Source organism: Scyliorhinus torazame, chromosome 4 (assembly GCF_047496885.1).
Source record: "Scyliorhinus torazame isolate Kashiwa2021f chromosome 4, sScyTor2.1, whole genome shotgun sequence".
NCBI classification, from domain to species: Eukaryota; Metazoa; Chordata; class Chondrichthyes; order Carcharhiniformes; family Scyliorhinidae; genus Scyliorhinus; species Scyliorhinus torazame.
In genome coordinates, this window is record NC_092710.1 from 191964653 (window position 1) to 191977699 (window position 13047).

At 48.4% G+C, this 13047-nt stretch overlaps 1 protein-coding gene and 1 pseudogene across 1 annotated transcript; one reads left to right on the plus strand and one right to left on the minus strand.

Annotated features, from left to right (window-relative positions):
* LOC140411456 (uncharacterized) overlaps window positions 1-8249 on the minus strand; it is a 73328-nt pseudogene extending 65079 nt beyond the window's left edge.
* Window positions 8250-9859: 1610 nt separating this feature from the next.
* LOC140411457 (zona pellucida sperm-binding protein 3-like) lies at window positions 9860-12780 on the plus strand. The gene is made up of 8 exons (XM_072500557.1): window positions 9860-10255; window positions 11166-11281; window positions 11363-11466; window positions 11557-11734; window positions 11823-11949; window positions 12027-12115; window positions 12580-12698; window positions 12776-12780. Exons 1-8 carry the CDS (start codon window positions 9860-9862, stop codon window positions 12778-12780), a joined length of 1134 nt encoding a protein of 377 aa, XP_072356658.1.
* The last annotated feature ends 267 nt before the right edge of the window (window positions 12781-13047 follow it).

The following is a 13047-nucleotide window of genomic DNA, read 5'->3' on the forward strand; positions in this document are numbered from 1 at the left end:
AAAGGCCAAAACATCGGCCTCTCTCGCCTCCTGCACTCCCGGCTCTTGTGCAACCCCAAATATAGCCAACCCCCAGCTTGGTTCGACCTGGACCCCCACTACTTTCGAAAGCACCTTTGTCACCCCCACCCAGAACCCCTGTAGTGCCGGACATGACCAGAACATGTGGGTGTGATTTGCTGGGCTTCTCGAGCATCTCGCACACCTATCCTCTACCCAAAAAAATTTACTGAGCCGTGCTCCAGTCATATGCGCCCTGTGTAACACCTTAAATTGAATCAGGCATAGCCTGGCACACGAGGATGATGAGTTTACCCTACTTAGGGCATCCGCCCACAGCCCCTCCTCAATCTCCTCCCCCAGCTCTTCTTCCCATTTCCCTTTCAGCTCATCTACCATAATCTCCCCCTCGTCCCTCATTTCCCTATATATATCTGACACCTTACCGTCCCCCACCCATGTCTTTGAGATCACTCTGTCCTGCACCTCATGCGCCGAGAGCTGCGGGAATTCCCTCACCTGTTGCCTCGCAAAAGCCCTCAGTTGCATATACCGGAATGCATTCCCTTGGGGCAACCCATATTTCTCGGTCAGCACTCCCAGACTTGCGAACTTCCCATCCACAAACAGATCTTTCAGTTGCGTTACTCCTGCTCTTTGCCATATTCCAAATCCCCCATCCATTCTCCCCGGGGCAAACCTATGGTTATTTCTTATCGGGGACTCCACCAAGGCTCCCGTCTTAACCCTATGCCGTCTCCACTGTGCCCAAATTTTCAAAGTCGCCACCACCACCGGGCTTGTGGTGTATTTCTTCGGTGTGAACGGCAATGGGGCCGTCACCATAGCTTGTAGGCTAGTCCCCCTACAGGACGCCCTCTCCAATCTCTTCCACTCCGCTCCCTCCTCTTCTCCCATCCACTTACTCACCATTGAGATATTGGCGGCCCAGTAGTACTCACTTAGGCTCGGTAGTGCCAGCCCCCCCTATCCCTACTACGCTGTAAGAATCCCTTCCTCGCTCTCGGGGTCTTCCCGGCCCACACAAAACTCATGATACTCTTTTCGATCCTTCGTGATCATCACCGGGAGGCACTGAAACACAAAGAGGAATCTCGGGAGGACTACCATTTTAACCGCCTGCACCCTCCCTGCCAGTGACAGGGATATCATGTCCCATCTCTTGAAGTCCTCCTCCATTTGTTCCACCAACCGCGTTAAATTTAACCTATGCAATGTACCCCAATTCTTGGCTATCTGGATCCCCAAGTAACAAAAGTCCCTTGTTACCTTCCTCAGCGGAAAGTCCTCTATTTCTCTGCTCTGCTCCCCTGGATGCACCACAAACAACTCACTTTTCCCCATGTTCAGTTTATATCCTGAGAATTCTCCAAACTCCCGAAGTGTCCGCATTATCTCTGGCATCCCCTCCGCCGGGTCCGCTGCATATAACAGCAAATCATCCGCATACAGAGATACCCGGTGTTCTTCCCCTCCTCTAAGTACTCCCCTCCACTTCTTGGAACCCCTCAATGCTATTGCCAGGGGCTCAATCGCCAGTGCAAACAATAATGGGGACAGAGGGCATCCCTGCCTTGTCCCTCTATGGAGCCAAAAGTATGCAGATCCCCGTCCATTCGTGACCACACTCGCCACTGGGGCCCTATACAACAGCTGCACCCATCCAACATACTCATCTCCAAAACCAAATCTCCTCAGCACCTCCCACAGATAATCCCACTCCACTCTTTCTCGAATGCTTTCTCGGCATCCATCGCCACCACTATCTCCGCTTCCCCCTCTGGTGGGGGCATCATCATTACCCCTAGCAGCCTCCGTCTATTCGTATTCAGCTGTCTCCCCTTCACAAACCCAGTTTGGTCCTCATGGACCACCCTCGGGACACAATCCTCTATCCTCATTGCCATTACCTTGGCCAGAATCTTAGCGTCTACATTTAGGAGGGAAATAGGTCTATAGGACCCGCATTGCAGCGGGGGCAGCTGTCCCCTTTCCTTTGCCTCATTAAACATCCTCATCAGTAGCGGGGCGAGCAAGTCCACATATTTCCTGTAAAATTCAACTGGGAATCCATCCGGTCCCGGAGCCTTCCCCGCCTACATGCTCCTAATTCCTTTCACTACTTCCTCTATTTCAATCTGTGCTCCCAGTCCCACCCTTTCCTGCTCCTCCACCTTGGGAAATTCCAGCCGGTCCAGAAAGCCCATCATTCTCTCCCTCCCATCCGGGGGTTGAGCTTCGTATAATTTTTTATAAAATGCCTTGAACACTCCGTTCACTCTCTCCGCTCCCCGCTCCATCTCTCCTTCCTCATCCCTCACTCCCCCTATTTCCCTCGCTGCTCCCCTTTTCCTCAATTGGTGGGCCAGCAACCTGCTCGCCTTCTCCCCATATTCGTACTGTACACCTTGTGCCTTCCTCCACTGTGCCTCTGCAGTACCCGTTGTCAGCAAGTCAAATTCTACGTGTAGCCTTTGCCTTTCCCTGTACAGTCCCTCCTCCGGTGCCTCCGCATATTGCCTGTCCACCCTCAGAAGTTCTTGCAGCAACCGCTCCCATTCCCTACTCTCCTGCTTTCCTTTATGTGCCCTTATTGATATCAGCTCCCCTCTAACCACTGCCTTCAGCGCCTCCCAGACCACTCCCACCTGGACCTCCCCGTTATCATTGAGTTCCAAGTACTTTTCAATGCACCCCCTCACCCTTAGACACACCCCCTCATCTGCCATTAGTCCCATGCCCATTCTCCAGGGTGGGCGCCCTTCTGTTTCCTCCCCTATCTCCAAGTCCACCCAATGTGGAGCGTGATCCGAAATGGCTATAGCCGTATACTCCGTTCCCCTCACCTTCGGGATCAACGCCCTTCCCAAAACAAAAAAGTCTATTCGCGAATAGACTTTGTGGACATAGGAGAAAAACGAAAACTCCTTACTCCTAGGTCTGCTAAATCTCCACGGGTCTACTCCTCCCATCTGCTCCATAAAATCTTTAAGCACCTTGGCTACTGCCGGCCTCCTTCCAGTCCTGGACCTCGACCTGTCCAGCCCTGGTTCCAACACCGTATTGAAATCTCCCCCCATTACCAACTTTCCCACCTCTAGGTCCGGGATGCGTCCTAGCATACGCCTCATAAAATTGGCATCATCCCAGTTCGGGGCATATACGTTTACCAAAACCACCGTCTCCCCCTGAAGTTTGCCACTCACCATCACGTATCTGCCCCCGCTATCCGCCACTATAGTCTTTGCCTCAAACATTACCCGTTTCCCCACTAATATAGCCACCCCCCTGTTTTTCGCATCTAGCCCCGAATGGAACACCTGCCCCACCCAAACTTTGCGTAGTCTCACCTGGTCTATCAGTTTCAAGTGCGTTTCCTGTAACATAACCACGTCTGCCTTAAGTTTCTTAAGGTGTGCGAGTACCCGTGCCCTCTTTATCGGCCCGTTCAGCCCTCTCACGTTCCACGTGATCAGCCGGGTAGGGGGGCTTTTTACCCCCCCCCCTTGCCGATTAGCCATCCCCTTTTTCCAGCTCCTCACCCGGTTCCCACGCAGCTGTGTCCCCCCCAGGCGGTGCCCCCCCGCCCATCCCACCCCATACCAGCTCCCCCCTCTCCCCAGCAGCAGCAGCCCAATAATTCCCCCCTCCCACCCCCCCCCCCCCCCCCGCTAGATCCCCCACTAGCGTAGTTACACCCCCCATGTTGCTCCCAGAAGTCAACAAACTCTGGCCGACCTCGGCTTCCCCCCGTGACCTCGGCTCGCACCGTGCGACGCCCCCTCCTTCCTGCTTCCCTATTCCCGCCATGATTATCATAGCGCGGGAACCGAGCCCGCGCTTCCCCCTTGGCCCCGCCTCCAATGGCCAACGCCCCATCTTCTCCACCTCCTTTCCTCCCCCCACCACCTCCTGTGGAAGAGAGAAAAGTTACCACATCGCAGGATTAATAACATAAAACTCCTCTTTCCCCCCTTTTTAACCCCCTCTTCGCCCCCCCATGCTCGCCCCACCACTTTGTTTCAAACGTTCTTTTTTTTCATAACCCGCTCATTCCAATTTTTCTTCCACGATAAAAGTCCACGCCTCATCCGCCGTCTCAAAGTAGTGGTGCCTCCCTTGATATGTGACCCACAGTCTTGCCGGTTGCAGCATTCCGAATTTTATCTTCTTTTTGTGAAGCACCGCCTTGGCCCGATTAAAGCTCGCCCTCCTTCTCGCCACCTCCGCACTCCAGTCTTGGTATACGCGGATACCCGCGTTCTCCCACTTACTGCTCCGAGTTTTCTTTGCCCATCTAAGGACCATCTCTCTATCCTTAAAACGGAGGAATCTCACCACTATGGCTCTGGGAATTTCTCCTGCTCTCGGTCCTCGCGCCATCACTCGGTATGCTCCCTCCACCTCCAGCGAACCCGCCGGGGCCTCCGCTCCCATTAACGAGTGCAGCATCGTGCTCACATATGCCCCGACGTCCGCTCCCTCCGCACCTTCAGGAAGACCAAGAATCCTTAGGTTGTTCCTCCTCGCGTTGTTCTCCAGCGCCTCCAGCCTTTCCACACATCGTTTATGGTGTGCCTCGTGTATCTCCGTCTTCACCACCAGGCCCTGTATGTCGTCCTCATTCTCGGCAGCCTTTGCCTTCACGAACCAAAGCTCCCGCTCCTGAGTCTTTTGCTCCTCCTTTAGCCCTTCGATCGCCTGTAATATCGGGGCCAACAGCTCCTTCTTCATTTCCTTTTTAAGTTCTTCCACGCAGTGTTTCAAAAACTCGTGTTGTTCAGGGCCCCATATTAAACTGCCACCTTCCGACGCCATCTTGGTTTTTGCTTGCCTTCCTTGCCGCTGCTCTAAAGGGTCCACCGCAATCCGGCCACCTTCCTCTCCTTTTTTCATCCGTATCCAGGGGGGATTCCCTTCTGGTTCACCGCACAGTACTTTTAGCCGTTAAAATTGCGTTGGAACTCTTATTAAGAGCCCAAAAGTCCGTTCCACCGGGAGCTGCTGAAACGTGCGACTCAGCTGGTCATCGCCGCACCCGGAAGTCTTCTTCTCATGTACTTAATGATCTGTTGAGCTGCTTGCAGATAAATACTTTTCACTGTACCTTGGTACACGTGACAATAAACAAATCCAATCCAATCCAATCCAATCCAAAAGGGTGAAGGAAATTTCTGCTTTTGTGACTCCAGATGGTATATACCAATTCAAAGTTATGCCATTTGTCATGAAAAACGCCCCAGCCACATTTCAACGGTTAACTAACAAAGTTGTTTCAGGATTACCCAATTATGATCTCGTAATTTTCTGCCAGACATGGACAGAACATTTGAAGCATCTGATGGAGTTATTCGATCAACTTCAGGAGGCGGGTTTGGTGATAAACCGAGCCAATAGTGAATTTGGAAAAGCCCAAGTCACTTTCCTTGGCCATACAATTGGACAGGGTCTAATGGCGAATGGTCCCACGGGATGTGAAAACAAAAGTTATTGGGGAGTTTCCGATACCCTTGACAGGACGGGAAATAATGCGATTTCTTGGTATGAGTGGATTTTACCAGAAACTTGTACCGTATTTTCGCATTGTGGTCGCTCCACTGACGGACTTGCTCAAGAAGCGTAACAAATTCCAGTGGACAGCGGAGTGTCAACAGACATTTGACGGCCTGAAGGCGGTATTAACCACTGCTCCTGTGTTAGCCATCCCAAATTACACAAAACCATTCAAAGTGGCTGTTGATGCGAGTGATGTGGGCGTAGGTGCGGTGCTTCTACAAGACGACGACGAAGGGCGAGAACGGCCTATTGGTTATTTTTCTAAGAAATTGAATTCTCACCAGAAGAAGTATTCTACGATTGAAAGGCTTTGCAACATTTTCAAATTTATGTGACCAGCAATCCGTTTGACAAAATTATCTATATTGATCATAATCCATTGACTTTTTGGTGCAATTCCAGAATAACAATGCGAGGCTGTTTCGATGGAGTCTATTGTTACAGCAATTTCATTTAAAAATAATACGTGTGGCAGTACGAGAAAACGTGATAGCCGATGCTTTGTCACGAATGTGATAACGAGAAGCCGGGTCGGTGGAGGAAGAACTAAAATGGACTGTTATTATTATGTTTGCGTGTGGTGTTTTTTTGAAACAGAAATGAATATTTACTGTCTGAATTTCTTAAAGGATAGTGAAAAGGTGAAAAATGAAACCATCTTGAAGTTGATGGTTTATTTTTTTTTCTTGTGGGGAGGTGTCATGGGAATGTCACTTTAAGAAATGTTTGTCTGCTCAAGTGGCTGCAGTGATGTCAGAGTGTGGGTGGAGCTGAGCTCTGACTCTGCTTTTTAGTTTCGCTTTGAGGAAAAGCTTGGGTGTGACTGTGTTTTTTAGTTTTGTTAGAGTGTTGGAGCTGCAGCCAGTAATTTTGATCTCTGCCATTGAAACACTATCTCTCGATCATTTGGTGAATTCAGAGTGATAACTGCTCTCAGTAGAGTATTTAAACCTGAAGTGCTTCTGTAAAAAGGGTTTTAGTCTTATGGATGTTAAAAGGAAAGTTTAAGGATTACTTAGAGTTTTGTATTCTTTGGGGGTTGTATTTGAATTGATGGTTGCTAAGATGGTCACTGTATGTTTTAAACAGGTTAACTGAGTTCAGAGAATAAACATTGTTTTGCTTAAAAATATTACTTTTAGATTTCTGCTGCACCACACCCATAAAATGGGCCGTGTGCTCCCCATACCACAATCTAGTAAAAGACGTGGGTCAGGTGATCACCATGATATACTTTGGAGTTCTCTGAACCCTGGCCCATAACAGTACACATGACTGTTACTGTGCGTCAGTGGTTGAAGGAGTGAATATTTGTGGAAGGGATGCCAATCATGCAGGCTGCTTTGTCCTGGATGGTGTCAAGCTTCTTGAGTGTCATTGGAGCTGCACTCATCCAGGTAAGGGGAAAGTATTCCATCGCATTCTTGACTTGTGCCTTGTAGACGGTGGTGCCATTGAATGTCATGGGGCAGTGGTTAGAATCTCTCTCATTGGGGTTGGTCATTGCCTGCCACTTGTGTGGCATGAATGTTACTTGCCACTTGTCAGCTCAAGCCTGGTTATTTTCCAGGTCTTGTTGCATTTGGACATGGACTGCTTCAGTATCAGAGGAGTCACAAATGGTGTTGAACATTGTGCAATCACCAACACACATCTCCACTTCTGACCTTATGATGGAAGGAAGATCACTGATGAAACTGCTGAAAACAGTAGGGCCCAGGCGGTACGATAGCACAGTGGTTAGCACTGCTGCTTCACAGCACCAGGGTCCTGGGATCAATTACCGGCTTGGGTCACTGTCTATGCAGAGTATGCATGTTCCCCCAGTGTCTGCATGGGTTTCTTCCGGGTGCTCCGGTTTCCTCCCACAAGTCCCGAAAGACGTGCTGTTAGGTAATTTGGACATTCTGAATTCTTCCTCTGTGTACCCGAACTGGCACCGGAATGTGGCAACTAGGGGATTTTCACGCTAACTGCATTGCAGTGTTCATGTAAGCTAATTATGACAATAAAGGTTTTATTATTATTCCTGCCAAACTGGACAAGTTCACATTTTACCACCACAAGGCTGTTTAGCACAGGGCTAAATCGCTGGCTTTGAAAGCAGACTCAGGCAGGCCAGCAGCACGGTTCGATTCCCGTAACAGCCTCCCTGAACAGGTGCCGGAATGTGGCGACTAGGGGTTTTTCACAGTAACTTCATTTGAAGTCTACTTGTGACAATAAGTGATTTTCATTTCATTTCATTTTTTCATCTGCCAATTGTTTTACCCACACATCCAACCTGCCTATATCCCTTTGCAAACTCTCTACCTCATCTTGACAACTTACTTTCCCACCTATCTTGATGTCATCAGTAAAGTTAGCTAACATTCATTTTGTCCCTACTGAAGAACATAGAAAGGCTTTTTTGTAAAAGTGCCGAGAATGGTTTGCTCTCACCAGCTAGGAGAGGGAGGAGGGGGAGTGGGAGGGGGAAGATCGATTCACACCAGGGATAGGGAAATTTCCATTCAAGATGTTCAAGGAGCATTCTCCTACCTAAACCTCAGAAACAGCGTGCATGACACCTGCATTTCATTAAGAATGTCCTCGTTGAAATCTGCCACCTGCACCAGCCACAACTGCAGCCGCAGAGCAGGGCCAGAGGCTGTGAAGGTGACTGTGGCCATGAACCCGTGTCAGCTCCTTCCAGATTGGAGATGGAGATATTTGTAACATCTCACAATTTGCCATCACTTGTTTTGTATGAAAAGTTTTTCCTCAAATCCCCTCCAAATCTCCTGATCCTTAAAGCTAGGCCCCTGGTTGGACTCTACTAAGGGAAAAAGTTTCTTCCTATCTACCTTCTATCCTCCATAATTGTGTACACCTCAACCAAGTCCCCTCTCAGCCTTCTCAGCTCTCAGAAATCCCAGTCGAACAAGACTCAGAAAACATACTTAACTTTGTAAACAGGGGCATTGAGTCCAAAAACAAGGCAATCATGCTAAACCTTCACAATTCACCGGTTAGGCCTCAGGAGTATTGTAAGAAATTCTGGTCACCACATTTTTGGAAGGATATGAAGACATTGGTAAGTTTACCAAGATGATACCTATCTTGGTGCCATCAGTAAAGTTAGCTAACATACATTTTGTCCCTACTTAGGAACATAGAGGACGTCAGTTGTGTGGAGTGTGAAGAATGTAGGAATTTCAGGTATATTATATATGTTTTGTGCAGTAAGGGTTAAACGCCTGGGATAGTGTGTGACTGCTGCAGTTATGTTTTTAAGAATCCTCATTTGAAAGTCAGCTGGGGTTTTTGAAGCCAGCGGTGCAATTAAAGCATCGTAAAAGTTTGGGTTAATGGACTGTTATTTTATATTCAGAGGTTTCCCTGGAGCGTAGAAAATTAGATATATTGTGTTCAGCTTAGTGAGATGGTGTAGTTAATGGGAGCCAGGAGTTGAAGCAGTCTAGCTGTTAAGGTTTTCAGTGTTAGCTTTTGGCTGGAAGTTGAGCCGAGAATGTTTCTGAAGAAATATAGTCAGAGATTCTGCATTACTCTGACAGGGTGCCAGGTGTCTTTCTTTCAAACAGTCTCAAAAGATCTTTCTTTCACAAACTGGAGTGTCTAGACATCTCTAGATAGCAAGTATTCCTGAGTGCTAACTGTATTTATAAATGGATTGTGACCTGAGATTGTTTTGTTGTTTGAGTGGAAATAAAGATAGCAGTTAAGGATTATTCGGTTTCTATATTAATTAGCATTGTTTAAGGAGTAATTGTAAGCTATTGTCTTGTTTCGGGGTGTCACGGTAGCCCAGTAGTTAGTACTGTTGCTTCACAGCGCCACGTTCCCAGGTTTGATTCCCGGAATGGGTCATTGTCTGTCCGGAGTCTGCAAGTTCGCTTCATGTCTGTTTGGGTTTCCTCCGGGTGCTTCGGTTTCCTCCCACATGTCCTGAAAGACATGCTGGTAGGTAATCTGGACATTCTAAATTAACCCTCCGTGTACCCGAACAGGAGCCGGAGTGTGGCAACTAGGGGATTTTCACAGTGACTTCATTAACTTACATTAAATAGGTTAATGTAAGCCTACTTGTGACAATAAGAAAGTTTATTATTATTATTTGGGCAGTGCCCCTATCAGGAGCGGCCCCTTTTAATTTGTCCCTGAGCTTGTTTCTTTTTAGTATAATTAGCTGATTGACCTCAAAAGAGTTCAGGTGAGTACAGGTTGTGAGTATAAAAGGTGCTGCTCCCTGGTGGACAGGATGTTTCAGTTGTTTGGTATCATGGGGGAGTTTGGAGTGAGGGCTTTGTTCCCAGTGCTGGTGTTAGTTGGGGTTGTTTGTTCCTCTGACGCTTGGCAACAGTTTCTAGGCCAGAGGTTTCCATGGAGCAGAGTCAAAGCCACCTCTGTGCCTCAGAGACTCCCTCCTCCTCCCTTTGGTTCCCATTTCCGTGTGTCTGAGGGTCAAAGTGTGTCTCCACTGCAGACTGTGATGGTGCAGTGTGCAGAGGACAAGCTGCTGGTCAGGGTCCAGCTGGATTTATTTGGAACCAGGCACCTGATTAAAGCTGCTGACCTGACCCTGGGGTCAGCAGGCTGTCGGCCAACCAGGATCTACTCTCAGAACCACACTGTCCTCTTTGACTATGGGCTCCATGAGTGTGGCAGCAAATTGCAGGTAATGTCAAACCTCAATTCTGGCTCTAATCTTGGGCTGGAGATTGTTCCACACTCTTCATTCCATTGGTGAGATGTCATTGATATTGAGGGGATACTGGCCGCCTGCATCTTAAACCCCCCAAACTAGCTTTCTAATTCTGGATTGTACGTTGCTCCCTTTGGTCTGAGTCTCTTCAACCCCATTGGTCTGAAAGCTTCTCTTTTTGGTTCCTCCAAGCTTTTCCTCTCTTGGATTTTCTGCTCTATTTCCCCCACCCTTGTTCCTCCTCATTCAGATGAATTTCACTGAGGGTTTAGTTTCCGTCTAGTTTAATCCAATTGGGTTGGGTGCTAATGAACAGAATGAAATGGGAATTCAGATGGGTTGGACCCAAGGGGAATGCCACCTGTTCCACTTTTCCACTTTCCCAGTCATTGGAATCAGTGGGGCCCTGGATTAAAACTGTTCTATTTCCAGGCTCCATATTATTGTCCACTTGTGGCTCCTTTTTCATGTTAACTGAAGTTGTCCTTTTATTGACTCAATTTCATGTTAATTGATACTGGTCTGGTGCTAATGATCTTTGTATAAATGGCTGGGGGTTGCTGAGCACCAATAATGAGGCCCTCCAGCCTGTCCCTGATCATTAAGATCAGGGCTGAACTTCCCACAGCTTCCATGTCCCTGTGTGACAATATGATTCCCTGAATATCCAAAAATAAATCCATCTGTCCTGAATATCCTCTGTGACTGAACATTCCCAGCCACCTGCATTGACTCTGCAGCTGGGGCTCAGCAGCCTCTTTGCACTGACCCTGCCAATCCCCTTGAATTGTTTTAATTGGATGGGGTGAGTTCAGTGTTAGCCCCTGTGTAGAACTTTCTCAATTCAGATCAGTTCTTCATTCCTTAACCTGGTGTCTTTCAGATGCCTGGAGATTTCCTGATCTACACCACCCACCTGACCCACAGCCCAGAGTATCATGGATCTGTCATTGTGAGAACGAATGGAGCTGTCGTTCCCATTGAGTGTCAGTACCTTAGGTGAGAATCTTTATTCAATGCCCAATAAGATCCACTGATGTTCTTTGAAGTTGTCCTAAAATGACTCTGCTGTCTTTCCAGGAAGGGCAATGTGAGCAGTAACCCCATCAGGCCTACCTGGATCCCCTTCAGCTCCACCAGGTCTGGAGAAGGACATCTTTCATTCTCCCTGCGCCTAATGAATGGTACGTGATGGGTGGATGGGGAGTGATTCCCTGTCTTCACTCTCTGGAGTGACACCCACTGTCTCCAACCCTTGTCCTCTTGTTCTTCAGGTGACTGGTTCACAGAGCGCACTTCCACTGTCTACTACCTGGGTGACCTCATTCACATTGAAGCCGCTGTTTCAATGAGTAACCACATGCCCCTGAAGCTCTACATTGACCGCTGTGTAGCTACATTGAGCCCAGACAAGGACTCCACCCCGAGATACAGCATTGTTGACCACAATGGGTAAGGAGCTTTCTGCTTTCTCCAGCTGCTCCCATCTCACTGGCTTCACTTGATTCACTTAATGTCCCTTTTTTGATCTTATCTTCAGTTGCCTCCTGGACAGCAAAGCTGAGGACTCCTTTTCAACCTTTGTGTTGCCAAGTGGTGAGCAGGAGATGGACAAGCTCCGGTTTGACCTGGATTCATTCCGTTTCTTTGGAGATGACCGTTCCTTGGTAAGAGGAAACTGATCATTGGGGTCTCTGTGTTGGGAGGGAGACATTAAATAACGACTTGTTGATGTTTCCCTCAGATTTTCATCACTTGTCACCTGAAAGTAGCTCCAGTGGATCGGAGAGATTCCAGGAACAAAGCTTGCACTTTTCAGAAGACACAGAATGTGTAAGCTCACTCTCTCTCACTCTCTCTCACTCTCTCTCACTCTCTCTCACTCTCTCTCACTCTCTCTCACTCTCTCTCACTCTCTCTCACTCTCTCTCACTCTCTCTCACTCTCTCTCACTCTCTCTCACTCTCTCTCACTCTCTCTCACTCTCTCTCACTCTCTCTCACTCTCTCTCACTCTCTCTCACTCTCTCTCACTCTCTCTCACTCTCTCTCACTCTCTCTCACTCTCTCTCACTCTCTCTCTCTCACTCTCTCTCACTCTCTCTCACTCTCTCTCTCTCACTCTCTCTCACTCTCTCTCTCTCACTCTCTCTCACTCTCTCTCACTCTCTCTCACTCTCTCTCACTCTCTCTCACTCTCTCTCACTCTCTCTCACTCTCTCTCACTCTCTCTCACTCTCTCTCACGCGTGGAGAAGTGATGCACAACACAGTTGGTTGACTGATTTGTTTTGCATAGCTGGACCCCATTGGAGGAATCGAGCATTGACATTTGTGCCTGTTGCCGTGTGGGGAACTGTGCCACAAGGGAGCTGCGATTTGGATCCAGAGGAAGGAGAGATCTTGGAGCTGAAGCTGGTAGGACATTGATCCTCCTAGATGTTGGAGATTTCCCCTTTCCCCTCTCTAACTGGACTGTTTTTGATATTGCAGAGAGTGAAGTTGGATTGAAGTGGGAAGCTGAGGCCTCTCTTGGACCCCTGATCATTCTGGATACTGATGTGACCAACCTGGCAACAGACTCCCTGAATGAGGGAAGGATGCAGGAGAGGTCTCCAGGTGGTGAGTTGGTGACTGCTGGTTTCCATTTTCCCCTCAGTGATTCCTTCACTAACCATTAGCTTCTCATTGGTTTGTAGGTGTGGAGTCTGAGGTGGTCCTGATCGTGACCCTGACTGTGACGGCTGTCTCTCTGATCGCTGCTTCA